Consider the following 26,756-nt stretch of genomic DNA (forward strand, 5'->3'; position numbering starts at 1 on the left):
TCCCATTTCCTTAGACCTTGCAGAGAAATATTTGAGGTCATTTTGGGAGAGAGAAAACAGTTTCAGGAGTTTTCTGTGGGTTTCAGACATGTGGTTTATATATTTGTATGTGTTTGCTTGGTACATTTATGAACATCTATCTGTACTGTACATATAAGAACTTAAAATTCTTATAACACTAAGGACAGTACCTGGTAAATCATCTTGTTTCTTTTCCTTTTGGGGAAGGCCGTATGAACATTTTGCCAGACTTCCTTGCCATTCATATTTTCACTTCCCTTTTCCTCAGATCTCAAATTAAATCTGTGAGGTGTGTGTGTGTGTGTGTGTGTGTATTTATGCTTGAGCAGTGATTTTGGATCCCTGCATCCAAAGCTGTGGATATGCTTGGAATCTGACTCCTTGTCACAGCTTTATGTGGATGTAAGCTCCATTGAACCTAGTGAAACTGAATAGGCTCCATCTTTTGCCCTATACATATAAAGCACTGTGGTACCACTTTAAGCAGCGATGTCTTCCCCCAAAGAATCCTGGGAAATGTAGTTTGTTAAGGGTGCTGAGAGTTGCTAGGAGTTCCCTATTCCCTCCACCGAGCTATAATTTTCTGAGTGGTTTAATAACCAATCACTCTTCCCAGGAAATTCTGGGAATTGTAGCTCGGTGAAGAGACCATTTCTCCCAAGCGAAGGCATATTTGCATACCAAAATTATACTAGATGAATATAATGATTTACCATCCCTACCCCACCCCACCCTGGAATTCTAGGAATTATAGTTTAGTGAGTGTGCTGGCCTTTTCTATTACTGATTTGGTCCCCTTCAGAAAACTACAACTCCCAGGGGGTCCCTGAAGAGAGGGAAATGACTCTTAGACAAGTTAAACCAGCCCCATCTTTTAGGCACTGAGGACAAAGCAATTTTAAAGCTTCACTTGTCCCCCCCCCCCAGCCAGCGCCCCGTTCCAGTGCCAAAAAGCGCACAAGAGCATCTGAAGATGGCAGCCTCTCAAGGTTACCTACAAGCCAAGTGAGGAAAGGCAGAAACCTTTTGCAGGGTTGACCCAGCGTGGACTGTCATTGGCTGCAGAATGGAGGCTGCAATGAGAGAGTCCTGATAATTTGGAGCAAATTGTTCCAGCTGTGGAGGTTCAACAGTTAAAGCACATCTCTCACTCACTCACAGTCTCTGCCCTGTCAGCCTCTGAATCCTGGAGCAGTAGTGAAGGCTGCTGGGAACTGTATCCCTGTGGCAGGTAAACTACAATTTTCAGGACTCTTGGGAGTGTTTTAAATGAATGGTGTGCGGCTGTAGCGTGGAGTCGACTTCTCTTTCAGTTCTTGCTACTGGTCAGGGGTGGAGAATGGGTTCTTTTAATGTGGAGAGTTGAGAAAGGAAAGCTTCTTAGCTCCTTTACGAGAGGGGTAAGTACATCGGTCCGCTCTCCCGGGGGTTTCCAGAGATGCATCTATTTTGGCAATGTGGACCTGCTTTTGGGGCTGCAGTATAAGGTATTTTTCTTTGTTTTTATTTTGGAGTGGGGAGATCCAGAGTAGCACTCCCCGCCAACCGTGCTGTCCTCTAGATATTTTGCGCTTCGACTGGTTCGCCACCCCCTTTCAGTGCAAGACCTGCACCGTTTGCATTCCTGCTTCCCATACCCACACAGAAACAACTGGCGCTTATTTGTTGCATTCACCATACCGCACCTTTTTATTCTCCAATGAGCTCGAGGGGGCGCACATGGTTCTCCCCCTCCTACCTCCTCACCTAATCCCCAACAACCCTGCGAGGTAGGCTAGGCTGAGAGCCGGCGACTGGGAGCTTCCCTATGAATGGGGATTCGAACCCTGGCCGGGATAGCTCAGAGCGTGATGCTGCAGTTAATGCCAAGGTTGCAGGTTCGATCCCCGTATGGGGCAGCTGCATGCATCTTCCTGCATTGCAGGGGGTTGGACTCGATGGTGCTCAGGCTCCCTTCCAACGAACCCAGCCTTTCTCAACCTTGGGTCCGCATACGCTGTTGGACTACAGCTCCCATCATCCCTGACCACCTTCTCTGCTAGCTGGCGATGGTGGGCGCTGCATTCCAACGCCGCCTGAGAAAAGGCTGCTCTAACCACTAGGCACACAGGCTCCTTGCTCTCTGGAACGTCGAAACTCCCTGAGCGGAGGGGAAGGCAAAGCAGATCGGGAGGAGGGAGGCGGACGAAGAAGGGAAGCATCAGAGAATGTGATGAAAACCCAGTCCTGGGCAGTTTTCCTTTAACTATGCAAATAAGGGGCTGGTTCTATTTGCCTAGCCCCTCCCCTCCTCTTTCCCAGCCTCCCCCGCCTTTTCCCAAAGCTATATGAGCTGCCCTCCAAGCCCGTGACTCAGACCGCCTGTCACTTGGAGAGTCGAGGTGCGTTGGAATTCTTCTGCTTCCTCCAGTGCCGCCGCCGCCGCCGCCGCTTCCCTCGTTCTCCTCGTCCGCCAGGGCCCGAACCCCCGCCTGCGCCATGGAGACCCCCGGCCAGAAGAGGAGCACCCGGAGCGGTGGCACCTCGACCCCGCTCTCGCCGGCCCGCATCACCCGCCTGCAGGAGAAGGAGGATTTGCAGGAACTGAACGACCGCCTGGCCATCTACATCGACAAGGTGCGCTCCCTCGAGTCCGAGAACGCCGGGCTCCGGCTGCGCATCACCGAGTCCGAGGAGGAGGTGAGCCGCGAGGTCACCGGCATCAAGTCGGCCTACGAGGCGGAGCTGGCCGACGCCCGCAAGACGCTCGACTCGGTGGCCAAGGAGCGGGCGCGCCTCCAGCTGGAGCTGAGCAAAGTCCGCGAGGAGTTCAAGGAGCTGAAGGCCAGGTAGGGCGCCCGGGAAGGGGGTGGAGGGTACCCTCCTTGGTCCAAACAGCGTTTTCCTCAGCTCCCCCCCCCCTTAAAAAAGAAAAGAGAAAATCCCACAAACACCTCTGCACGATTTGGAGTCCGTAGTCAGGATTGCGTCAAAAGCGTAAGCCCAGTGGATGGTGGCCCACAAGGATTTTGGGCAGGGACCAAAGCGGGCATGGAAGCTGGCAGCCATCATATGAGCTGGGAGGGCAAAGAATGTCATTCTCCAGCTGGGAAGACTGCGACTCTGTTGTGGGCACAGGAGGAGGCGGCATATTCTTCCCCAAGCCCACGTTCAGGCTTGACAATGAGCACTTTCTTTTCCTCTTTTGTGGGCAATTGGTTGTGCGGTTGGCATTGTGGTATCTGTCGCGGCTGCCTGGAATTCCCAGTTTGGCAGTGGAAAGTTTATCTCTGTGGTATGTGGCCAGTGTATCTTAAACAATAGTTGGATGGATCCCCCCAAACTTCGAAAGGGAGCTGGGGGCAAGGACCCCAGCTTTATTCTCCTTGGCACTGTAGCTGTGTTCTGTTCAGAATATCTTGGAGTAATCAGAATTTTTTTAAAAACTCTTAAATTTCCACCAATGCCATCAAAATTAATATTTTGTATCCATGTCCTGGTTTTGGGTGCATTGGGGAGCAAGCACAGGGGATGGCTTTGGTGCCGGCAATGAGGCCACGCATAATAGTCTCCATTAAGATTTCATAAATTTCCCCCTCCTTGTGTTGACCAGATTAAGGGGTCCTCAGTGTGGTGCTCTCCAGATGTTTGACTCCAGCTCCTGTCAGCCCTAGTCAGCATGGCCAGTGGAGAGGAACAATGGGCGTTCTAGTCCAAGAACATCTGGAGGGCACCACGTTGCCTATCCCATTGGAATGAATGGGCATTGCTGAGGTGGCTCCATTAATTTCCATGGGTTCACTCTGAGTAAGGCTTGGTTGAAAACAACTCAAGCTGGCTTAAAACACAGCTGGGTCATTTGTTTTCTCAATTTGGAGCCAAGCTGGTTTGGGGGAAAGTGCATTAAAATGCAATATTTCACAAGAAACTTCAGGATAGATATGGGCTGTGGCTCGTGTTGTGCGCACACCGCTTCCCTTACCAGCAGCTAGGAGCGCATTGAGTGCAGACTTGAATGAGAGTGTGTATACACAGCTTAGTCTCCACTCCAAATTGGGCAAGGACTATTTGTATATGTGGTTGTCTTATGAATTGTCTGAGTGGTTTGCCAAAAACCTCTGTGTGGCAGATCACCATTGGGTTTGGGGGCCCCAGGAAATGTCAGCAAGCTCTTGGGGCAGACTGTGGGATAGGTGCTTCTCTTATCAAGGCACACCCTTCATTCTCTTGGAGGATTCCCTGGACTTCTAAGCTTAGCAAGTTCTATCTTCAGTAGAACCAAACTATGTTTGCTGCTCTGGTGGTTGGAGAGGAGAACATTCCGTTCTGAAGTGCCCACCTATGACCACTTTTACTCAAGCTGAACCCTTTTCCATCCAGGGGTGCATCTGATTTAACAAACTGCTTGCTGAATTTGCGCCCGTTCTGACCTTCATTGTCTCCGTTTTAGATTTTTCCTACGCAGCCTTTTCTGTGTTGGCTCAAATAGTCGATTCGGGTGTGGTGGAGGAATTATGCGATTATATATTTTTTCCACTCTGCTCATCCTAAATTTCTGCAACTGGAATAAATTGTGCACATTGGGCAGATTGCGCCACACGCTTAGTTACTGTGCGTTGGCTGCATTTTTGTGGTGGGCCCGGGGGTGGGGAATGCATCTCCTCCACGTTTCTTAGGCATGTGCTGGAGAATGTGAGTTCAGACTTGCAGAGAAACAGGCTGTGCAGAGGGGAAGATCTGGTGGTCATAGCAAAGGAGCAGGAACTATAGCGAGTAGCAGTCCTCCCCCCCCCTCACCACCTCTAGTTTCTAAATAGTTTTTTGTGTTCTCTCAGTGCTGAGTTTTGTTATGTTTCTTTGTTTTTTTGTTTTTGTTTTTTTGCTCTTGAACCAGAAGGACTAGGAACTTCAAAACTCAACATGGAGGTTTTTTGTTTTAAAGGAACAAAGGTGCAGCTGTAGTAACTGTGTTCTGCCCTGCATGGTTTGATAGTGCTGTGCTTGCATGCTGAACAACTGTACCCTCTTTCCTCCTGCCTTCCCTGCCAGTATTCGGCTTCAGGAGGTAACTGAACTCTAATAGGCAGCAGGGAGTGTGGAGGCTACAGCAGCCTTATGCCAAAGTCTGCAGGCCAGTCTCATTTTCCTACAGCTTTTAGCTTTGCTGTGGCTTCCTAGCCTTTGCTGAGAAGCCTTAGAAGTGAGGGTGGGGGAGGTGAGTCGTTGGGTCCTTTCTGAGTAAATTGCAGAGTCCCTTTCCCAGAAATAATGCCTTTTGCAGATGCCGCCTGCATGCAGCTCAGTTTTATATTTAACCTGCATGTGTCCCATTGCAGATCCCGCTTTAGATAACTTTGTGCTCATCTCAATGGCAATGCGAGCCTGTCTCCATTTAGATCATGGGTCTGTTGTGCCATGAGTGGCAGAATCATTTGAAAAGGCTGCAGCACTAGGTGCTGAGCGGCTGCTCTTTATGTGGGCATTTGGGGGGGGGGAGGCTGCATTCCCCACCACTTGCAAGTGCTCCATAAAGCACTTCAAAACCAAGCCTGAACATAAGTTTCATAATTGCATGCATGTAGCATACCAGGAAAAAGTTGCAGATTACCCAAGATAACCTTCCCCAGCCTGTTTCACCCTCCAGATGTTTTGGACTACAACTCCCATCAGCCCCAGTCAGTGCAGCCATTGCAGCACCGATGGGAGTTGTAGTTCCAGACATCTGGAGGGCACCAGCTGGGGAAGGCGGGTGAATCTGCCTTGCCTCAGATTACCTCTGAAGTACTCAGATGAACTTCCCAGGTTGTGACTCAAGCTCCCTGGGTGGCCTTGCAGCCCAGACCCACATGCGTTTAATTTTCACATCTAAGCCCCATTTATTTCAGAGGGGTTTGCTCCCAGCTGTCTGTGCTCAGAGTTGCAGCCTTAGTTGGTCTTTAGCTTGGTCCCTCATCTGCCAAATTGGGATGATAGGCCAATATTTCTATCTGATAAGGCTGTGGTGCAGGTTATTAAAACAATGTCTGCAAAGCATTTTACAGATTTGAAATGCACTGTGTGAATGACAACTGAAATAGTAATAATAATAATAATAATAATAATACAGTGGTACCTCGGGTTAAGTACTTAATTTGTTCCGGAGGTCCGTATTTAACCTGAAACTGTTCTTAACCTAAAGCACCACTTTAGCTAATGGGGCCTCCTGCTGCTGCTGCGCTGCCAGAGCACAATTTCTGTTCTCAACCTGAAGCAAAGTTCTTAACCTGAAGCACTATTTCTGGGTTAGCGGAGTATGTAACCTGAAGCGTATGTAACCTGAGGTACCACTGTAATAATAATAGTCAGAGACAGAGACAGGGCAAGGAATGGTTTGCAGTTAATTCCACCCAAGTTGCCGCAGCGCAAGGGTTTTTGCTGGCTTGTTTGCCTGCATAAACCCATTCTTTCTGGTCAAGCTTTTATAAAGACCTGCCTGGTCATCTGGTGTTGATTCCTGATCACCCCAAGTGAGCTGTAGGACTTAATATCCCTTACTGCAGAGCTTCCAAACTTTTCATGTTGGTGACACACATTTTAGACATGCATCATTTCGCCACACAGTAATTCAGTTTTACTAGCAAAGCAGAGGTTAAACTAACCCCTTTCCATCCCTGGGAGAAGCACAGGGAGCTGCATGTTCACTTGAGAAATAGGAGGTAGGGACATTACAGGTGTGTCTTTTATTCTCCTCTGCCCCCAACCTGGTTGAAGATTCATCGGCATTGGTATGCTGTAGCTGATATGATTCATACTGCAAGCCTCAGATTATGGCTTGATAGCAGTTCGGTGTGTTTCATGGGGCGTCTAACCACAGTTGCCACTTCTTTAATATGCTCCTGTGCTTAACTACAATTTAACTAATGCGAAAAGAAACAGTTGTTGTCAACTGCACTTGAATGTTCTGTAGCTTTGCCTCTCTTCTGTAGCAGTAGACAAACTCGGAGCAGCAGGAAATATTTTTGGAAGTCCCGTCTAGCTGCCAGGTGTCTATTTTGTCAGCCATTGTGCTGTGCCCCAGAAGCAGGCAGGCTTTGTAGCCCACGCGTCGGGTCTTGACAACCGTGTGCTTTGTGCCACAAACAGCAGCACATGGGGCCCTTTTGCGTCTCCTCCCGTGGGGCGCTGGCTACCTGTCTTTCTGTTTTTGCAAGGCTGGTTGCAAAAGGTTTTCCTTTGCAATTAACCTGTTTGCCTGCCTGCCTCGTCCGACAGCTCGGCAATAGCTCGGCAATAGCGGTTGCCAGGGGAGGCAGCAAATGTTTTGAGACTGCAAACAAGAGGCAGTGTGAGTCAGCCGAAGGGAAACTACAATCGTAATTCATTGATTTCGAAGGACAAATAGAAATTCCCCGGCGGAGCTGGGGGGGGGGGAGAGAGCTAGACATTGTGTGGGGGTGAGGCGGCTGGAGGGCCCCGCCTGTGGTCAGAAGCAAAGTCCTCTACCTTGCAAGCTGTTCCCCTTTTAGTGATAGCTTTTACAAAGATCAAAGCATGCTGCGTGACGAAGTCTCCCCATTCGTAACAATTGTTTCCCCTTTGAACATATCGCTCGCATTGGAGTCTCTAGAATTCTTGATTCACCAGCTTTCAGTTCCTTTCCGTTTGTGCCTTGCACTCTGATATTTGGTGGTTAATAATAATAATAATAGAATATCAGTTTTGCATTGCACTTGCCCTGTCTCAGGAATGGATTTTCTCTCTTTTTGACTGGCCAGTGGATCCCCCTCGGAGTGACTTTTTAGTAGTTAGGGTGCCTTACTTGCATTGCATGCTAGGCCCCACAGAGTGCAACAGGGCATACAAGTAGGCATTCAATAATATCCAGGAGTACATTAATCTGGAGACTGGGTGGAAACAGCCACTCGGTATCTCTGCCACCCAGACTCGGCTTGCACCCTGGCAAGGCAACTATCAGCTTTGTGCAGCTGATTTTCTTCTCTTAACTGTTGTCCAAGACTCTTGTTTGAAAGCAGAGAGGCAAACAAATGGTTCCCGCGGTTAGGAAGCCGGGTAGGATGTGGTCTGTCTCTTCGAGGCTGGCGTGCCCCTAGTTTCTGATGCTTTTGTTAGCTTTATCCAGCTTATCATTGTGACCATGAGAACCAGAAGCAAATACATCAGGACTGGGCGACAAGCACATATTCTGGCATTCTCCATCAAGTAGCTGAGTGGAGAGGAGCCCACTTTAATTTTTCTTACCTTTTTGCCACTGCCAAATCAGTTGGGTCTTGGGGGTCTGCATCAGGCCTCCCTCCTGGGTGAGAGGTTAGCCACCCTCAGTGGCGTAGCGTGGGTTGTCAGCACCCGGGGCAAGGCAAGTAATTTGCGTCCCCTAACCCGTGGATTTGCGCCCCCTAACCCATGGATTTGCCCTAACCCCAGATGTTGCGCCCGGTGCGGCCGGCCCCCCCTGCACCCCCCACGCTACGCCACTGGCCACCCTTGCCATAATCAATAGCCCATTGTAACTTTGATCATGTTGAAATACCCACCTGTGCCAGGGCACAAATGGGAGACATCTGTCCCAGTTAGAGTGCAGTGACAGATACACAGCGGATCATGCTAGTTTTTAATCTTTAATTTTTGACTCGGTAAAAAAAATGAGCTTCTTTGCAGCTCTTCCCTATAACAGCGGATAGTCTCCCCAACGCTCTTGCTTACCTTAACACCACAATGCACCACACACAGCCCCCCACCCATTCCTGAGATCTTCCCTGTGGCCACACTGATCTTCCGCTTCCTTAAGGTAATTCCCACCCCCGCAACATTTCTTGACTGACCCTTCCCCTTTGGCGACATCGCCATTTAGTCAGAATAGCCCCCTTGAGCAGTGGCTGGCAAATGAGGTGACCAGGACTCCCAAACAGGCCAGTACAAGTTATATCTTGGCGAACCACTCGCTGCCAGAGTTCTTGGTTGCCTAGAGAGTCAGACCAGCAGCTCAGTTGCTTAGAGCGTGGTGCTGATAATGCCAAGGTTGCAGCTTCGATTCCCATATTGGCTGCATATTCCTTCATTGCAGGGGGTTGGACTAGATGATTCTTGGGGTCCCTTCCAACTCTACAATTCTGTGATCTATGATCTGTGCTGGAGGACTGTGTTCTTGGAGGACTTTTGTGGGCACGTCCAGGTATGAGCTACAAGAAAGGAACACAAGGAAGCTCCAAACAGCCATAGGCTGAGTTGTCATTAAACAGCCTGGAGAGAGGCCAGAGTTGCTGAGCAGGTTTGCTGCAGCAACAGAGCCCCTGTGGTTCTAAAGGAGCTTTGTAGTTAACTTGGTGGGGAGCAAAAATTTGTTCATGTATGCTCAGAGGCACTTTTTCTTTGTTGGCATGCTCTATGCCTTGAGCCCTAACACTTGAATCAGGTTCCAGGCTCCCCTTAAATCTTAGGGCCATGTGCCCTGTACTTTGAATGCCTTGTTCTATTCGGTCCAAAGGCCCAGCCTTCTGTTTCCAGCAGTGGTTAGCCAGAAGTGTCCAGGGAGTTTATATGCTGGGCATAAAAGGGTGTGTGGCTTCCTCTTGTCTATCCCCAGCATCTGATATCCAGGTATATTGTGCTCATATTATAACCACTTGCTTGCTCACCTGTGGCGAGTAAGGATTGTTTCCAGGTGAGCAGGCAAGGAAGTTTTACTAAACCTGATGAAGCTGGCTGCTCCTCAACTCCCGCCCCTGTTCTCAGGCTGTCGATTTGCCAGAAATGCCTTGTGTTGGTGTGGGTGGGCAGTGATACTGAAATAAATTAGCTTTGTATGTAAGTCAGACTTTGACTCTTACCACCAATTGCTGTTTATCAGACCCTCCCCTATGTGGCTTTGTTTGCTCAGCATGATGTATGGAATGGCCTGAAGCTTGGTGGTAGAATACAAGTTTTCCATGGTTCAGCTGGATCTCAAAACAGAAGTGGAACACAGGAAACTGCCTCATGCAGAGTTAGACCATTGATCCACCTAGCTCAGGGTTTCCCAAACTTGGGTCACCAGCTGTTTTTGGACTACAACTCCCATAATCCTCGGCTTGCAGGACCCAGTGGTCAGGGATGGTGGGAATTGTAGTCCAAAAACAGCTGGAGATCCTGATCTAGCTCATTGTTGTCTACACTGACTGGGTAGTGGCGCTCCTGGGTTTCCAACAGGGCTCTTTTACAACCCTACCTGGAGATGCCAGGGATTGAACATGGGACATGCAAACCACCGAGCTATGCTCCGGAAAGCCATCGTTGCTGCTGTCAGGCAGAATAGACAATTCCAGGCATGGTGGGCCACTGGCCGGACCTGATAAGAGGCACCTTCTTCTGTTTGTCTTGATTGCACACGTGTCACCTTTTTACAAAATTCTACCTGGAATGTGTGACATTCTTTAAAATGCAATTGCCTGCAACAGATGTAAAAAGCCCAGGAAAGGCCCCGTAGCTTGTGGTTTGTGGGCATGGGTGAGTGCCGCGATTCTACAGGGAAGCTGATCAGTGCAAGATGCACCCTTTCCCCTCTTGGGTATCTGTAGCAGGTTAGAGCAACACTGAATAAATTTGCATCATGCCCTGCGTGTATAAAGTTGCATTTGTCTTTACAAGTACCCTGCAAAGTAGTTTAGGACTGGAGTGCATGATTTGGACAAGGCTGTCAGGATTGGAACCTGCATCTCTATGTGCTACTCTGGATTCTAATCTCCTCCCCATAGTAAAGAGTGAATGGGTTTTATGTGCTACGTACTCTGCCTTCCTAGAAACCTCACCGGGATGCATGTTAAAAGCCAAGGCAGTAAGGGAGCCTGGAAAAGTATGAAAGCTAGGCAGCAGGGGAGCCTGGTAAAGGCATGGCACTTCAAGGCTCACGCCAGTCCCCAGGCAGAAATGGCTACAGACAAAGCTGGGGCAGCCCTGCACCCCTCACGTGTGCCTAACGGGTGAGGCTTCCCATCAGCCCCTGCTCTCGGCATCTTCTAGTGAGCCAATGGGAACTAGGGATGCTGCTGTGGAAGCTCTGGATTGGCCACTTCATAGAAACCAGCCAGCGGTTTGGATTTGAAAGGGCGGAGCACATGCTTGGCACTCTGTGCCAGAACCGTTTCTGACTCATGGCTGTGGCCAACGCCCTTCTGCTCCGGCAAGAAGCGTTTATTCCAAGGATTTGGGATTCTTGGTGGCTTGTTGCTGGCAATCCAAGATCCTGCCTGTTCACGTGCCGTTTTTAAGCAAAGCGGGTTGGTTGTTGTGTGTGTGTTCGTGTGTGTGTTTGTTCCCTCCAGTGCCCCTTCTGGCGCCTCCTTCCTCAGAGAGGTGAAACGTGACATTCAGCCGCAACGATGGGCTTGGCGAAATCTCTTTGCTGGCAGTTTGAATCCATAATCCAATGCCTTGAGTGCATTCTGGGGCAAATATGGCCGGTCATGGGTGGGGGAATTCAGCCGCTGAAAACCAAATCCTGTGGGAAGGAATGGTTCCCCTATGCAAAACTTTGGTTTGGATTGTGCATTTCCTTCCCTCTTACATGCCAGGAACCTTGACAAAATATCATCCCGCCATTGCCATACCACAATTTTAGGAAGCTGCTGTTTCTGTGTCTCTTGTTTACCTTCCCTCACAAAGCCTTGATGCTGCCTATTTATTTTCATGCCAAGAATAAATTCCTCAAAGCACTTGTCACCTTTTCATCCCTGAGGTTTCTCTGAGCCCAGGGCCCCGTTCTCTTCCTTTATATAGACAATAGAATGAGGCTGCATGTGTGCCATCGGGCCAAGGCATCACTCACAGGAGCCCTTCTCAGGTAGCTTCACCTGCCGCAGTTTCAGAACTTGCTCCCCCCAGGTTCTGTTACACCACTGGCAGCAAAGGGCCATAGCTCTGTGGCAGAACATCAGCTTCGCATGCAGAAGGTCCCTGGTTTAATTCCCAAGATCTCCAAGTAGGTCTATGAGAGATCCCAGTCAGAAAACCTGGAAAGCGGTTGTCTGTTTAATTTAACAATGAATCCAGTTTGCACTTTTTCTGAGAACAACTGCTGCTCCAAGACAAGGAACATGATAGTACCTACTGCCTACAATTGGTGTTAATATCTGCCCACAATTGGTGTTAAAATAACACCCCTATGTGAGTTATATTAGACACATGGAATGAATGGGAAGAAGCAAGGGAGGTCTAGGAAGTTCCTTTGAATTATACAAGAAAAGAAAGAAAAGCACCCTTGGGAGGCTGTAACCCTTGGGAGCGGTAGGGTGAGGGCGATGCTTAATTTTTCTCCTATTGGCTGCTGTTCTGCTCATTCCTTCAACCCTTCTTCCCCATGCCAGGGTTTCAGATGCATATTTTAGCCCTAAGCATTCAGCTGGAGCCCTGCAGGGGCAAAAGCAGCCAGCGTAGGGGGCTAGATCTTGGGGCATGAAGGAACTGTGAGGAGAGGGTTAAGCAGCCGCTCCCCTGCTCTGCCTCCTGTTTGATGCTGCTCTTCATTTAATAATTCACCAAAGCCATTAAGAATTCATTGTGACGCATTTGGGTGCCATGGCGCTGCTTGCCCGAGTTACAGTGGTTCTGTAGCAAGTGTAATATGTAGTCTGCGTCCTCCCAACACAGTCAATAAAATTTATTAGCTGGTACAGGAGCTACATTATTTTAAAAAGTTAACCTCCTGAATGCCCCCTTCTCCCAGACATAGACAAAATCAGGGTAGTTATTTGCCCATGACAAATAGCAGGAAACGAGGAAACCAACCTTTTACTAACAATAATAGAGTAGTAGTAATAGTAGTAGTAGTAATAAATAAAATATACAAAATAAAAAAGCAGTTTGTAGCTCTCCCAGTCCTTGCCTGAGCAGCTTCCTCGATGGCTTTTGGGTGGGGCTCTTGTTCAGATCCTAATTGATTCCTTCTGCTTTCTTCCCCTTGCATCCAAAACCACACTTTGGAACAGCCAGTTCTTTACCAGGGATCTGCTGCCCTCACGTTTCAGCGGGTGAAGAGGAGAGAGGGGCCGGGGATGGGGTGGGATGGGGGTGTAGAGAGAGCTTTCTTGTGTTTTCTGACTCCTCCATTCTTCAAAGCTGTGCCTATTAACCTTTTCAGAGAGACAGAAATGTCTGAGTGCAATTCTTGAGATCCTTTCTCATTACCCCTTTGGGTTGCATCCACGCTTACTAAGTTTTGCAGAATGTGGGTCTTTAACATGTCATCCTCACTCTAAAAAAATATTAATCCCAGCATGGGAAGAGAGCTCAGATCATAGCCAACGAGTCCCTTATTTTGACTCCGTAGTTCCAGAAGGTCATTGATGATTCTCCATCTTCTGTGTGGCCCTGAGAACAGAACGGTTGTTTTGGTTTCTGAGAGTCCCAGCTCCTTGTTAAAGCCAAGATTGCAGTTCTCATTATAAAGGTGTGAATGCATTCAGACCGTTCTCCCTGGAAGAATAAATGTTGGAGCAGACAGGCTCGCCAGCATTATCTTGGGGCAGGTTCCCTCCCCATCGTGGTTCCCTCATCTTTATCTCTCTTTATGTGGAGAGAAGAACAGAGAGCTGGTGGAATACCATGCACTGCATATCATGAGATTTTGCTCCCACCTGCACAGAGAAACTTCCTGAGACCTCTGCTGAGTTTCGAAAAAGTTTGTTTTTAAAAAGCTTCCAGCCTTTTTTGTTGTTTGGAAATGCTTGGAAGCAGGCCATGAGTAGTTTGCAAAAGCCTGAAAGTGTTGTGAAGTGACAGCAGCTGCTTCTGTGTCACATTTTTGCTACCTGCAACAGATTTCCCCCATAATTAACGTGACACTGAATTTGGAGGTTGGCATCTGTATGCGGAAGCCTGGGAGAAGAAGCTCATCCCTCTGGGATGTTTTGCAGCCTGCAAGGAGCTGGGCCCGAGACTCGCACTATTGGCCAGCCCTTCCAGGTAATCGTGCCTCCAGCTGCTTCTTTGTTTGAATGGCTCGTGGGTCTGTTCTGTTCAGGAGGCTTAATAGGATGGGGATACAGCATTATAATGGATGACAGCTTCCCCCAACCTCACATGCACCTCTAAATGTTTTGGACCTCAACTCCCATCAGCCCCAGCCAGCATGGCTGTCCTTGATGCGTTTGCTGGGAGTTGCAGTCCAAAATACCTGGCAGGGGACACAGGTCCCTCAATCTCTTCTATAATGGGACACGTACTACTAGGACCTGGGAGACCAGGGGTCAAATCGCTGCATCTCAGCCTAACCTACCTTGCAGGCTTGCTCTGGGTATTAATTGAGGAAGGGGGAGAACCATGAATGCCACCTTGAGCTCCTTGGAGAGAAAATGGGATCCAAATGCAACTCATAATAATAGCACATTGTGGGTGCTGCCCAGCAGGACATGCTGGGGTCAATAGGTTGGTCTCTTGGCACCTAGAACTAAAGAGGTACAGTGCCTCTGGACAAGGAGGTTCTATGCATGGTGAATGGTGGCTTACCTACTTGGAGCAGAAGGTAGCCATTCCTAAGACAGTGTAGGCTATGTAAGGTAAACTGCAGGAAGACCAGTTTTCACCCCACCCCAATATCTGCATCCTTTGAAAGGCAACAGAAATGTTGTATTACCTATTTCAGAGCTTTTGCCATTCCTGCCCCAAACTGATGTGATTCTTTTCCCCCCCGTCCGTGGCGAACACAATAAGTTGCCTTATATGGAGTCAAACCAAGTGCCCAACTATCTCAGTAAGGGCCATGCTGACTCTCCAGGGGACCTCCCCAGCATTACCTGGGGCTTGAACCCGGGACTTCTTGCATTCCAAAAGCTTTATTGGGTTTGAGGCTCTTTATTGAGGCTCTCGCTCCCTTTGGGGTGATTTTTTCCCCTGTGTGACGCATGGGACAAGCATGCTTCCTTCCCGCAGAAACGGACTCTGCTCTCTTGCTGGGTTTGAATGAGCCAATTGGCTGCGAGAGGCTTTCTTGCAGAAGTTTGAGCTCTCGGAGCGTGTTGATTTTTCTTTTTCTTTTTCCACATTGGAAAGCTCTTAAGGAGCGGTCTGGCTCATGCAGAGTTGTGCAGATGAACTGTCTCATTTCTCCAAAGAGCCTGTACACCATACATGAAAAGCACCTTTAAAGCACCCAGCTTCTCCCAAGTAATCTTGGCAACTGTACTTTGCTAAAGGTGCTGGGAGCTGCAGCTGTGAATTGTAAACTACAGTTCCCGGGTATCTTTGAAGGCATCTGTGTGCTTTAAATGTATGGTGTTATGGATGTCACCTAAGACCTCTTCCTACAACCAAATGTAGTCTGGTGTAGTGTTCAAAACTCCCATTGTTGTAGGCGCATTTTGCAACAGGGAATTTCATTAGCACGAACCGTTTCTGAGCTCTGGGCACAGTACTGCGCCTAAGATTTCTGATTAAAACCTCAGACTGGAAGGAAAGGGGGGACTTTTTCTGCCTCGCCACTTCCAGCTACAGTACTCTCTGAAGACTGAAGAAGAGACTGACCATCTTAAGAATATTTGGGGGGTGGGCAGGGGAAGGACTAGAGCATGTGGAAAAATGAACATAATATTTTAGCTGCAGTTCATTCATTTTCAGCTTTGTATTTTGGTTATGGGAGGCCGGGGGGAAGTGCGCCTAGTCATTCTGTTGTTGCGCCCATAACCCTGGATTTAAGGTGCCATTTAGCTCCTAGATTTCATATCTCAGTTTCTAATACTGGTCTGGTGTTGTGATGCAAAGGTGGTGGTGTTGAAAGTCTGCTGCATTAAAACCTGCATTAAGCAGTTTTAAAGGAAGTGGGAGGTTAAACTATCTTGGCAGAGCTTCCAGAATCTGTGACAAGGGAGAGAAGGTGGTGATGGTAAACTGAGCAGAGAAATTCTGTAGGAAGCAGCAATGCCACCACAGGTGAGTGTTTTCAGTCTCTCCTTGACATTGTCACACCATATATTTTGAAGCACCTTGATACCATTTAAAACAGCTATGGCTTCCTTCCCAGAATCCTGGGAGCTGTAGTTTGCCAAGAGGTGTTTAAGGACCCCTGTTTCACTCAGAGTTATGGTTCCTGGAATTCCTTGTGAAGAGAATTCCTGTTAAACTGTTAAACTACTGTGGGAGTACTACTCTTCCAAACAACTCCTAACACCCGTAGCAAACTCCAGCACCCAGAATTCTTTGGGGGAAGCTATAACTGTTTAAAGTGGCACTACAGTGCTTTTTAATTTTTATTATTTTATTTTGACAAACTAATAATCATAAATAAATAAGAATAAAAATGTGCACCCCACCACCGAGGCCATTCCATTGTAACTATCCATCCTCCCAAAATTTCAACACCTCTTGTGATAGTTTGACCCCTTTCTGTTTTAACAGTACAAATTCTACAAACACCTTCCATATCTCCTCGAAATCATTTCTCCTGCATATTCCCTGTCTTACCTTAATGGCCCACGTTAATTTATCATTAATAGCTATATCCCACACCTCTTTATACCATTCTTCCATTTTATATTCTGCTTGCCCCTTCCACTTCCTAGCTATAATGATTTGTGCAGCTATCAATAAATTTGCAAGCAAGTCCTTCATAGCCTGCAAATCTTCCACCCCATCGTAAATTGATAATGCTATCTATAGACTTTTGGTCAGCTTTAACCCAGTGATTTCTGTTATCTCCTTAAATACCCTTTGCCAGAAAAATTGTACATGTTTATACCCCCACCACATGCCAGCATAATTCCTGGTTTCCTAGCATCCCCTCCAACATAACACTGAATATTCCTTGTTTATTTGATTTGATCTGACTGGTGTTAAATACCACCTCCAAACTAATTTATAATAATTTTCTTCTTATGGACAACATTTTCAACGTACGATTCTCCCATATTTCTCTCCAGCTTTGACTATCTATCTGCCCTGTTGTCTCCTTTTCCCACACCTCTTTCAGTTGATCTTCTTGATCCTCCATTTCTACTAATATAAATTTCCCTGGTTTCGCACCATACATTTAAAAGGGGAAACAGTGCTTTAAATGTAAGGTGTGAATGCAACCTAATGGCAGGAGCAGGGTAGCCCAGGCACAGGTTGTTTGCTTCAAGATCCAGGCCTTTGTCTCTACGCAGAAGCACTTCTCAGCAGTTGAGGTCCTTTCAGGAGACAAGGGAGCGAGTGAGGAGAAGGAAGCAATGCTGTGTGTGTGTGTGTATGTGTGTGTGTGTGTGTGTGTGTGTGTGTGTGAAATTGTTGGCTTCTGGCTATGTAAGGGGGGTGTTGTATATCCACAGTGGGCATGTTTCAATTGGCAGGATGTGAGTCAGAGCAACAGATTATCCTGCACAGCTCTGAAGATTTGGTTGGGGATGAGAACTTGGCTCATTTTCTCGGGGAGGGGGGCGGGAGAAGGGGGTGGCAATGGCAGGCCTGTGATTAGAGGGACAGCGTATAGAGCAGGCATCGGCAAACTCGGCCCTCCAGATGTTTTGGGACTACAACTCCCATCATCCCTGACCACTGGTCCTGTTAGCTTAGGGATGATGGGAGTTGTAGTCCCAAAACATCTGGAGGGCCGAGTTTGCCTATGCCTGGTATAGAGGCTTGGGTGGAGGGAGGGAGGGTGGAGAGAGAATTTTGCTTCCTCTCACTTTCTTTTGCCAAGTGCTTACTTCAACACCCTTTTACCAACATACTAAAATGGAACATCCATGTATAAGAGCAGTATCTCCAGAGAACCAGCTGTTAGTTCTCTGTTGGGACTGGGATCCATGAAGCCAGGTTGCTTGTAGGACTGGTGCCACATGAGCTGCTGATCTGACCACAGGTTTGTGTGGTTCGTTCCATGTGTGTGTTGCTTGTTGCGTGAGGAGTCTCCATTGACTTACAAAATAAGGGTTCGGGGTCTTCCGCAGCTTCCACCTGCAAGCACAGGATTTGGCATCTCAAAAGCACCTTGCCTTTTCTCCAAAGAGCAAGAGTTATAGGATGTGGCTTTGCTCAAAAGCTTCTGAGTAAGGTCTGGTGGGAGATTGCAGGGCTGCCTTGCTGCCTTCTCTGCTCCTCAACTTCCAGCCCAACTTCCAGCTGGGCAGATTTTTGCAGAATGAGCAGGTGATGTGCAGGGCCAGATGGCATCCCCCTTCCATACCTACCTCATTCCTGCTACTGGCACTGGCAGCTGAAGCATAAGAACACAGGAGCTTGCCGGATCAGGCCACTGGCCCATCTAGTCCAACATTCTGTTCCCATAGGGGCCAACCAGATGCAGGACCTGAGCAAAAGAGCATTCTCCTCCACTCTCTGCCTCATTCTAGGACCGGCCCTGGTGAATTCAGTCATTTGCATAATTTTTACAGGTTGCAGAATTCTGCTTTCCCTGATAGGGTGTCTGGATGGTTCAAAGCTCTTGCTAATGCACCAGGCCAGAAAGTTCTTCTAATCTGCAAGGGAGCTGGCAGTGCATCTCCCACCTGCCTTATAATGGGTGGAGGGGCTATCAGTCCTCAGATCTCAACCCCCACTGTGTTTATTTCAAAGCAGCTGCAGAGAGACTCTCTTGATAGCAACTGGAGCCTCCTCCCCTTGCCCAGCTGCTTTGAAGTTTTAAAACACACACACACACACACACACACACACACACACCCTCCCTCCCTGTTGGGAGATCTGACCTCCTGCACTAGGTTTGTTTCAACACCCAGACTGACTTGTTCTCTGGTTGTGCTTTCTTCAACTTGGTGGAACCATGCTCTTGACAGTCAAGATTGAGCTGTGTGAGCGAGTGGCCTATTATGGAACTATGTGGACAAATACCTTTGCCTTGATCTGCTAAGATAAAAAAGGCCCTTCCCCAAGCATTCTTCTCCATTTTGCACAGTCTATGCTTCTGTCTGTCTTTCATCTGTAGCCTTCATGCCTCTTGCATTCAGTCTACCCAAATCCCAGCAGCAGGAGAAGGGTTTTTAAGTGACTTGTAGATCTTGAGCTGTCCACCTGTCCCACAATTGCTGCTTCTCTTTCTCCTCCTTCAATGGGTCCATTGTGTCAGCCGGAACAACTGGCTGCTTTCCTCCTTTCTCTTCTCCTTCGCAGCTGTGGCAACTTTGGAATGCACTGACTTGTGTCCTAGTGAGGGTTTCTGTGTCTCTGGTGGTAGCTCCAGCCTTGGGAATCCAGGGGTGGAATCTCCTAGATAGGGAGTGGAATGTTGTTGGGAGTGGAGGGGGCTCCACCAGGTGGGCAGAGCATGGCCAAGGTGGGTACCCCAGGGTGCAGCCCAGATGGTTCACAAGGAAAGACAGTGACTAGCAAAGCTCTCAGAACTGAGTGTCCTCGTGGTTTCTCACTTTGCCTGGAAATTTTAGTCCTCCTGAGACATCGAGGAAGCAGGCAAGACCCTTGAAAGCACAGGTCAAAATCTTGACACCTGGCTAGATCACATTATTTGGGGCTGTGGAGGTTTCCTGACTGAAACGCAACTGAGATTGCTTCTAGTGTTACCCAGTTTCACATGGGAGGCATGTGCTGTAGCTATGGAGGGGGTGGCCATGGTTTTTTTGCCCTGAGTGAAGCCTCCAGAAGGATGCTGTTGTCTCCCAGTATGTGTGTGTGTGTGTGTGTGTGTACGCACAAATGTAAATGTGCATGGGGTGTGTGTGCCAAACTGGGTCTTTGACCCTGGTGAAATAAAGCCTAGTTTTGCCCCTAATGGACACACAGCTGTGCAACCCCCCATCACCCTGTGTTCTGCCCATACTATAAGGAGGGGGAACCTTGGACCCAGGTGACAAATATGGCCTCCAGCCTTTCTATCTGGCCCTCGGGACTCTCCCTCGGCCACATACCCTCCTGAACCACGGCCACCACTTTGCAACTGGAATGATTACACCCGACTTCAATGTGTCCTTGAACTCTGACACTGCATCTTGCTTGTTTAGGCGGAGGAGGAAAGAGAAGTGTCTTTGAAAATGTGTAATAAAACCTAGCCTACTGTTCAAATGTTCAAATTCACATCGGTTGCCCTGCCTACTTTTGCCTCTGGCCCTACCCACTCACATGTGGCCTCTGGAAGGTTGCAATTAAGGGAGCGTGGCCTTAGAACATGTCTGATTCCGTGCTCTTTTTCAGATAGCTTTGAGCTGGTATACTTTTCAAAAAGGCAATGTTAAAAGGCAGCGACTTCTCCCTGGAAAGGAAGGGATTGCTTTCTCTGGCCTCAGCTGCTTACTTCCTCCAGCGTGGTCAGGAGCCAAAGCGGCCGCCGGCCTGGACATGTGATCTGACACCCATGAATGCCACTTTGGGGAGTGGCTCTCTTGGCAGTGAGGCTGGGGAACCGGGCTGCCTACCCAGCAGCAAAGCTCTGCGCTGCCACGTTGGGCCAGCTGCCAATCTGGCTCAGTTGTGTCTGAAACCGTTGCTCTGTGCATCCACATTTATAGCCACAAAGCTGAGACAGTGCAGGGGAAGCAAAACAACAACCACCGGAGTTCCCTTCTCTTCCCCTCTCTCTCTCTCTCTCTCTCTCTCTCTCTCTCTCTCTCTCTCTCTCTCTCTGAGTTTCAAGTCCAACAATACCTGGAGGGCTGCAGGTCCCTGAGCTAACCTCTTTCATTAGGTACATGCAATACAGCTGTTTATAGATAACTACATCAATTACACTGGCATGTGGATAAGAGGAAAAGAGCTACATGAGTCCCGAAGCTTTTCCTTGCCATCAGTGGCTATGTTCTCCCTCCACTTTGGGAAACAGTGTTGTTGTGCTTGGGTTCTGCTTGTGGATGTCCCATTGGGGACATCTGGTTGGCCACTGAGAACAGGGTGCAGGACTAGATGGGCCCCCCTTTGGCCAGATCCAGCAGCCCGTTCTTCTTAAGCCACAGTGGTTGAGCCATGTGCGCCAGGAGGGAATTGCCCTCTGGCTCCTGGCCTTGAGTGTGTGGAGTCTTCCCAAGATCTTTCTGAAAGTTTAGACTTCCTTGCAGATTAGACCTTGACTCCTGTGTGGGCTGAGCCAGCTCCTTTGTCTACCCAGACCATCCTTAGCTATCTTGGGGGATGCTGAAGAGGTGTGCATTGTTTTTACAAGTGCTTTCTGCCTTGCCCCCACCCTCTGTCTCCTGCAAGCTTGATGTAATAATCAGCACACTTGAGTAAGGCTGCATGTTTTGATAGCTGATTAATCCAAAGTTATAAGTGAGCGTGATCCCATTTTTATATTTTAAATTGTATTAGGACTTATAAAGAAAAAAAATACAAAACTTACTATCAAATCTCTTGTCCCTTTTTGTGTCCAAACTAAGGCTTTGGTCTAAATACAATAAAAACATAAAGAGTGCGTAATAAAGAAGAAGAAATAGGAAAGTTGTTAAGAGAGAAAATAAAATTCAGAAGGTAGGGGGACTTCCCATTCTTCGTCCGTCCACTATATATAAACAATATTCATTTCATCCACTCCAATATAACACCCATATCGTTTTTAGATACTGAGGGCAAACTTTATTCATATAAAGAAACTGCCTTCTACTGACTCAGACCATTGGGCCATCTAGCTGAGTATTGCCTACACGGACTGGCAGCTGCACTCCAGGGTCTCAGGCAGGGAGGCTTTCCCAGCAGCACCTGGCAATGCCAGAGGACCATCTGCAGACAAAGTATGCAGTCCACTACTGAGCAATCAGTTGAGGGGCACATTAAAAATGTCCTATCCTTCTAGCACAAAGAGGTAACTTAGACCACATTCGCACTATAAATTTAGCGTGCTGTGTTACCATTTTAAACAGTTAGGGCTCCCCCCCATAAAAAAATTATAATACTGAGAAGTATAGCTTGGGTGCAGAGAGTTGTTGTCCCCCTCCCAGAGCTGCAATTCCCAGAGTTCCCTGGGAAGAGGGATGGATTGTTAAACCACTCTAGGAATTGTATCTCTGCAAGAGGAATAACAACTCTGAACACCATTAACAAATTACACTTCCCAGGATTTTGAGGGGAGAAGCAATGTCTGTTTAAAGTGATAGAGAGCTTTAAATGTATGGTGCAAATGCAGCCTTAAAAAGGATGAAATTGTCTCACTTCCTTTAATACCTAGAAAGCACCTGTGTTTGGGTTTTTGCTAACAAGCACATTTATAGAAATGGAATCGATCTGATTGGGAAAGAGTCGGGGAAAACAGTTCAGTTAGAAATGTCCTTGTTAAGCCCCGTGATTGTCAGATGTGGGCAAGAGGAAGGAAGGTGTCCTTTCTGGCATGGTGGGTATTAATAGAACCAATAAAAACATATTGTGAAGAACCGGCAACGGACCAACGTGGGGGAACGCAGCCAGGTTGGTCTGTTCTTGCCTGTCTCTTGAGCATGTGCCAGAGCTTTGTGCCAACCGGCAAGAAAACTCTGTTTACAGTCTCCAGCAGAAGGCTGGCCCTGAATTCTTGCAACGTGGCAAAGTGCCCGCCACACCCTGGGGACAGCCCCCCTCCAGGAAAGAGGCTCCCACACACTGGGTGCCGTGCCAGCTGCAGATGGTGGCATGCCTTGGTGTGGAAAAAGGGTTGCCCACACGGCTGAGGAAGAAAGGGCCAGCAAGGTGACCTTTCTGACTTGAGTGAGAGCCAGCTCCTTTTGCAGCAAGATCAAGGAACCAGCATTGTGCTCCTGAAAATATTTTCCGCGTCTCTCACTTTCCTGAGAAGTTGGATGTTTGGTTGTCATGTGGGCAGGAGCTATTTATGCAGTGTCCTTGCGAGAGGATAATCACCTGAGTCACATGACATTTTCACAACACAGTGTTTAAGCATGTGCAGAGTGTTCTCGGAATGTCACCGTATTTTCTTAGAAATGCTGTGGTGGTGTTAGGTCTCCCTGCTGCCTTCCAAAAGAGATAGATCAATAAACAATAACACCAGGCATGACATTTTTACGTGAAAATGAGAAAAAATAAACCTGGGTCCACCCACCTCTGCCTTCAATGGTGATCAGGCAGATTCTTCTTTAATGCTTTCAAGCTGGGCATGAAGGCAATGGTTTGACCACATTTTATATCCTCAGTATCTATATTCTGAACGTCTATTATTCAGAGGTAAACAGCTCTTGAGCATGGAGGTTTAGTTAATGGCTAATGGATGCCTGTCAACCTTCTCTCCTTCATGAATTTGCCTAATCCTGTTCTAAATTTATGCCCACCATTTCTGGCAGCTGCCCATATGGCAATTCTGGGCACATGGCTGTTCCTATTTCTGACCCAGGCAGCAGAGCAGTGGTCTTTCCAGCCCTCAGTGCCACGTCAATCAATCCCACTGCAGCCAACATCTCCCCCTTTTAAAGGGGTGGTGACTCATTCATCCCAAAACCTAGCCAAAAGCTGCCTTCTGTTGCAGCTGCCAGGCTTCTTTCTCTGCTTGCAAAGCTCGCCCAGCTCCCTCTGCCTCATGCAAAACAGAACCAGCGCTCTCTTTGGCCTGCACTGTAAATAATTATCCAGGGTTTCTATCTGCAAGCCAAAATAAAAAAAAGCTGTCTTCTGTTATGCCTGGGCTGGGTGAGGCTGATCTGTTCAAACAGAGACCTCACAATACCTCCTATTATATCTTGGAGCAGAATAGATTTCAGCTGCTGGGAGGGTGTATTCAAAAGCCTTACCCAGCCTGGCGGAGAAGCTTTCGGGACCCTTTGAACTGTGCCATTGAGCGGAGGAGTGGAAAGGAGGGTTCACATTACAGGCTGGTGTGTACTACACCTGAGTCAGGCAGTTGGACATGCCAGCAGGAACTGGTAACCTGGAATTTTCTGCATGCAAAGCTTGCCCTCTGTGGCTCTTCTCCAATAGCACATGAGCCTGTACTAGGCTTAAATTGTAGCATTGGTTCATCTAACACAGTATTCTCACCTCCAGCCTCTCTCAACCTGATGCCCTCTTGTTCTGGACTGCAACTCTCATCAGCCCTAGCCAGCACTGGACTCCAGGCCCCGACAGCTGGCCTGGCTTAGTAGTCTAGAGAACATCTGGATGGCACCAGGCTGAATGAGGCTGGTCTACTCTGTCGTTCAGACAGAAGGGGCACCCCAGCTCTGCCATATGCAAACTTTATAGGTGCCACAGCTGCATGCAAAGTGTATGGCTCTGCTTGTGAGAGATGGTGCCCATGCAAATATTAGTAAGCAAATATTCTGCCCATAAATTTCAATATTTATTTTACTTTGTTTTGGCTTTGTTTTGAATATTCAGGTTGCTGAGGTGAGTGTGTGTGTTTGCAGAAAGTGAGATTTATTTTATTTTGGCTAGGGAGTGGGAAAATCCATGGGTAGGTCTATCAATTTACTAACGCAGTAAAAATTACCAATAGCTATTATCTGCAAGAGCTTTGAACCTTTGTTGAAAGGCAGCCTGCCTCTCGATTACCTGGCTGCCGAGGGTGCAGAAGTGGGGTAGCTGTTGCTGCTGTGCCGTGCTTGAGAGCGCCCCAGAAGGAATCTGCCTTCAGGATGCTGGGAGAGATGGGACTTTGCATTGTTCTAGCAAGGTGGCATTTACATTATGAGGAGTGTCAGTGCACCGCTGGTAAGAGATGTGGAGTGTAAAAATGTGACTTGAGGCGACAGAGTTTGATAGCCAAGGGAAGCGGCTTGAATGTTGGTTTCTGAAATGGGTGTCGGATATTGTACTTTGATGGCTCAGTTAAGGAACATTTTGTGAAGCTGGCAGCATGCACGCACGCGTAATTTGACAGCAACCTACTGCCTTGATTGCTCCCATATACCCGTTAGTGACTTGGAGCCAACCTTTTAAAAAGCCTCTTTGTTGGGTTGCTTGGACGTGAGTGACACTGAGGGCCTGCTCCCAGGTCTTTGCACTGTGCCGACCTAGACCCCCTCTGACTGTTTAGGGCTAGGACTCCCATCAGCCCCAGCGAGTGCATATGTATGATGGGAGTTGCAGCCCAAGACAACTGTGCTGGCCCGGGACTCATGGAAATTGCTGTCCAAAACATCTGGAGGGCACCAGGTGAGCAAAGGCTGTGTCACCCTCCTCAGCCAGAGAGCCTTTTGCTGACTTCTGGGCAGGAATTATTCCAGGCCTACAACTTGATACTGGCTCTGAAGAATATGCCGAACCTCTCCAGCTTGCAGGGGCCATTTTGGATGCAAGGCTTTTGCAAAACCTGAGCTGGCACCCCGAGGTTGTGTGGAGGCTCTCTTGTGAATCCAGGATATCCTGGATTCCGCTGGGAAAGTTCTGAAAGTGGCAGGGTTGGAAATGGGAGGGATGGAGCATGTGTACACAGGCTGAGCCATGTGAATTGTGGGCAGGTTGGCAAGCAGGGGCAGCTGCTGTTTCCTCCCTGTTTTGGCAAGGGCGTTGGGAAGTTACCGGCTCCTTTGCTAGCAAGGGAAGAGTGTGTGTGTGTGTGTGTGTGTGTGGCAGGGCGGGGCCAGAGCCAAGGCCTTCGTCTCTCACCAAGTGGCACACACACTCCAGTCTGCTGATTTTCATTTGCTTTCTTTGAAGCCATCCATCCCACTGGTGAACAGAGAACCCCATTGATCTCATGGCATCTTGGAAGACTGAGGGGGGGTGGCATGTCCCGAGATGGCGTCTGACCCAGATCGGCTAGAAACGAAGCTGGAATTGTGCAAGGGCTCTGCACAGTAGCAGAACTGGCCCTCCCTCGCTTCAACCTCAAGAAGCCTGCACTCATTGCAACAGAGTGGGGAGCTTGAGTTGCATCTGAGTTGGCTTTCCTGAGGGCATGTCTGTAGGGGGCTTTCCCCACTTCCTATGGGCAATATGCACCCGCTCCCAAACTTGATCCCTGGGATGAGATCCTTTTGCCACAACAACCCTGTGGGGGTAGGTTTGGCTGTAAAGGAGTACCTGCCCCAAGGCCACCTTGTGAGGGATTTTTCATGTCACCATTTTCTAAATAAACAAGCAATTTGGTGGGTTGTTTGTTACATAGGAGCTCACTCTCTACTTTTCCCTTTTGAGCTTCATGGATCAAAAGCCACCTGGCTCTGGGTCTCAAGTGTCAAAGAGGCTATGCCATACATGGTTCGCTACATTAAACTCGCCGAAAGTCCCCAAGTTTTGCGTAGAACCAGACTTGGATGAGGCTGCCTCCCAGCAAGTGTGGGGCAGCCCTCCGGACGTTGTGGGGTTCCCAGTTCCCATCACCCCCTGGAGCAGCATGACCCACGGTCGGGGATGGCGGGAGTTGCAATGCAACGGGTTCCCCCCATCCCTTCACCCAGGAGAAGACTTTACAGAGAGGCACGGGCGCTGTGAGCGGCGGCGGTCGGGGCCTCGCATCCAGCTGCGGTTTCGGAGGCTTGTCGCTGCGGCCGCGCAGGTTTGGGGCGCCTTTCGAACCGGAAAAGGAGCGACCGCCCGGCGCCTCGAGGGAGTGTGCGCAGCGGCGAGCTCCGCTTCGCGGTGCCTCTTTGCGCCGTGGGGCCAGGGAGGCCTGTGGGCCTGCTTCGGCGTTGGCGTTTGGGCTGGAGGGCTGCCTGGCTGGCTGCTTTACTCAGCCGAAAGGAATGTCCCTCGCCTGCCTCCCAGCAGTTGCGTTTTTCGTGCTGGCACCAAGGTTTCCCGCGACGCAAAGCTGCTCAACTTTCTCTCTCTCTCTTACACAAAAAGCAGAGAGAGAGATCACTCGGCCTCGTTTTTTTGTGTGCGTAAAAGAAAGAAAGGAAAACTCAAAACTGGCATTTCGCTCAGACGGCTCGCGGCCTCCCAATGTCTGCTAAATGGCCATGGTTTGGCGCGCGCAAAAGGCCGTCCGTCCCTTT

General features: G+C 48.6%; 1 protein-coding gene across 2 annotated transcripts in view; it reads left to right on the forward strand.

Moving 5' to 3' along the window:
- The first annotated feature begins 2,168 nt into the window (after positions 1 to 2,168).
- LMNA (lamin A/C) overlaps positions 2,169 to 26,756 on the forward strand; it is a 50,786-nt gene continuing 26,198 nt past the window's right edge. For both annotated transcript variants that reach the window (XR_014542395.1, XM_083590159.1), the window contains exon 1: positions 2,169 to 2,849. Coding sequence is in view for 1 of the 2 variants with exons in the window: in XM_083590159.1 (XP_083446285.1) it covers positions 2,500 to 2,849 (350 nt within the window). In the remaining variant the exon portion in view is untranslated. The remainder of the gene's footprint in view (positions 2,850 to 26,756) is intronic.

This window comes from Podarcis filfolensis (assembly GCF_964270895.1).
Source record: "Podarcis filfolensis genome assembly, chromosome: 16".
NCBI lineage: Eukaryota > Metazoa > Chordata > Lepidosauria > Squamata > Lacertidae > Podarcis > Podarcis filfolensis.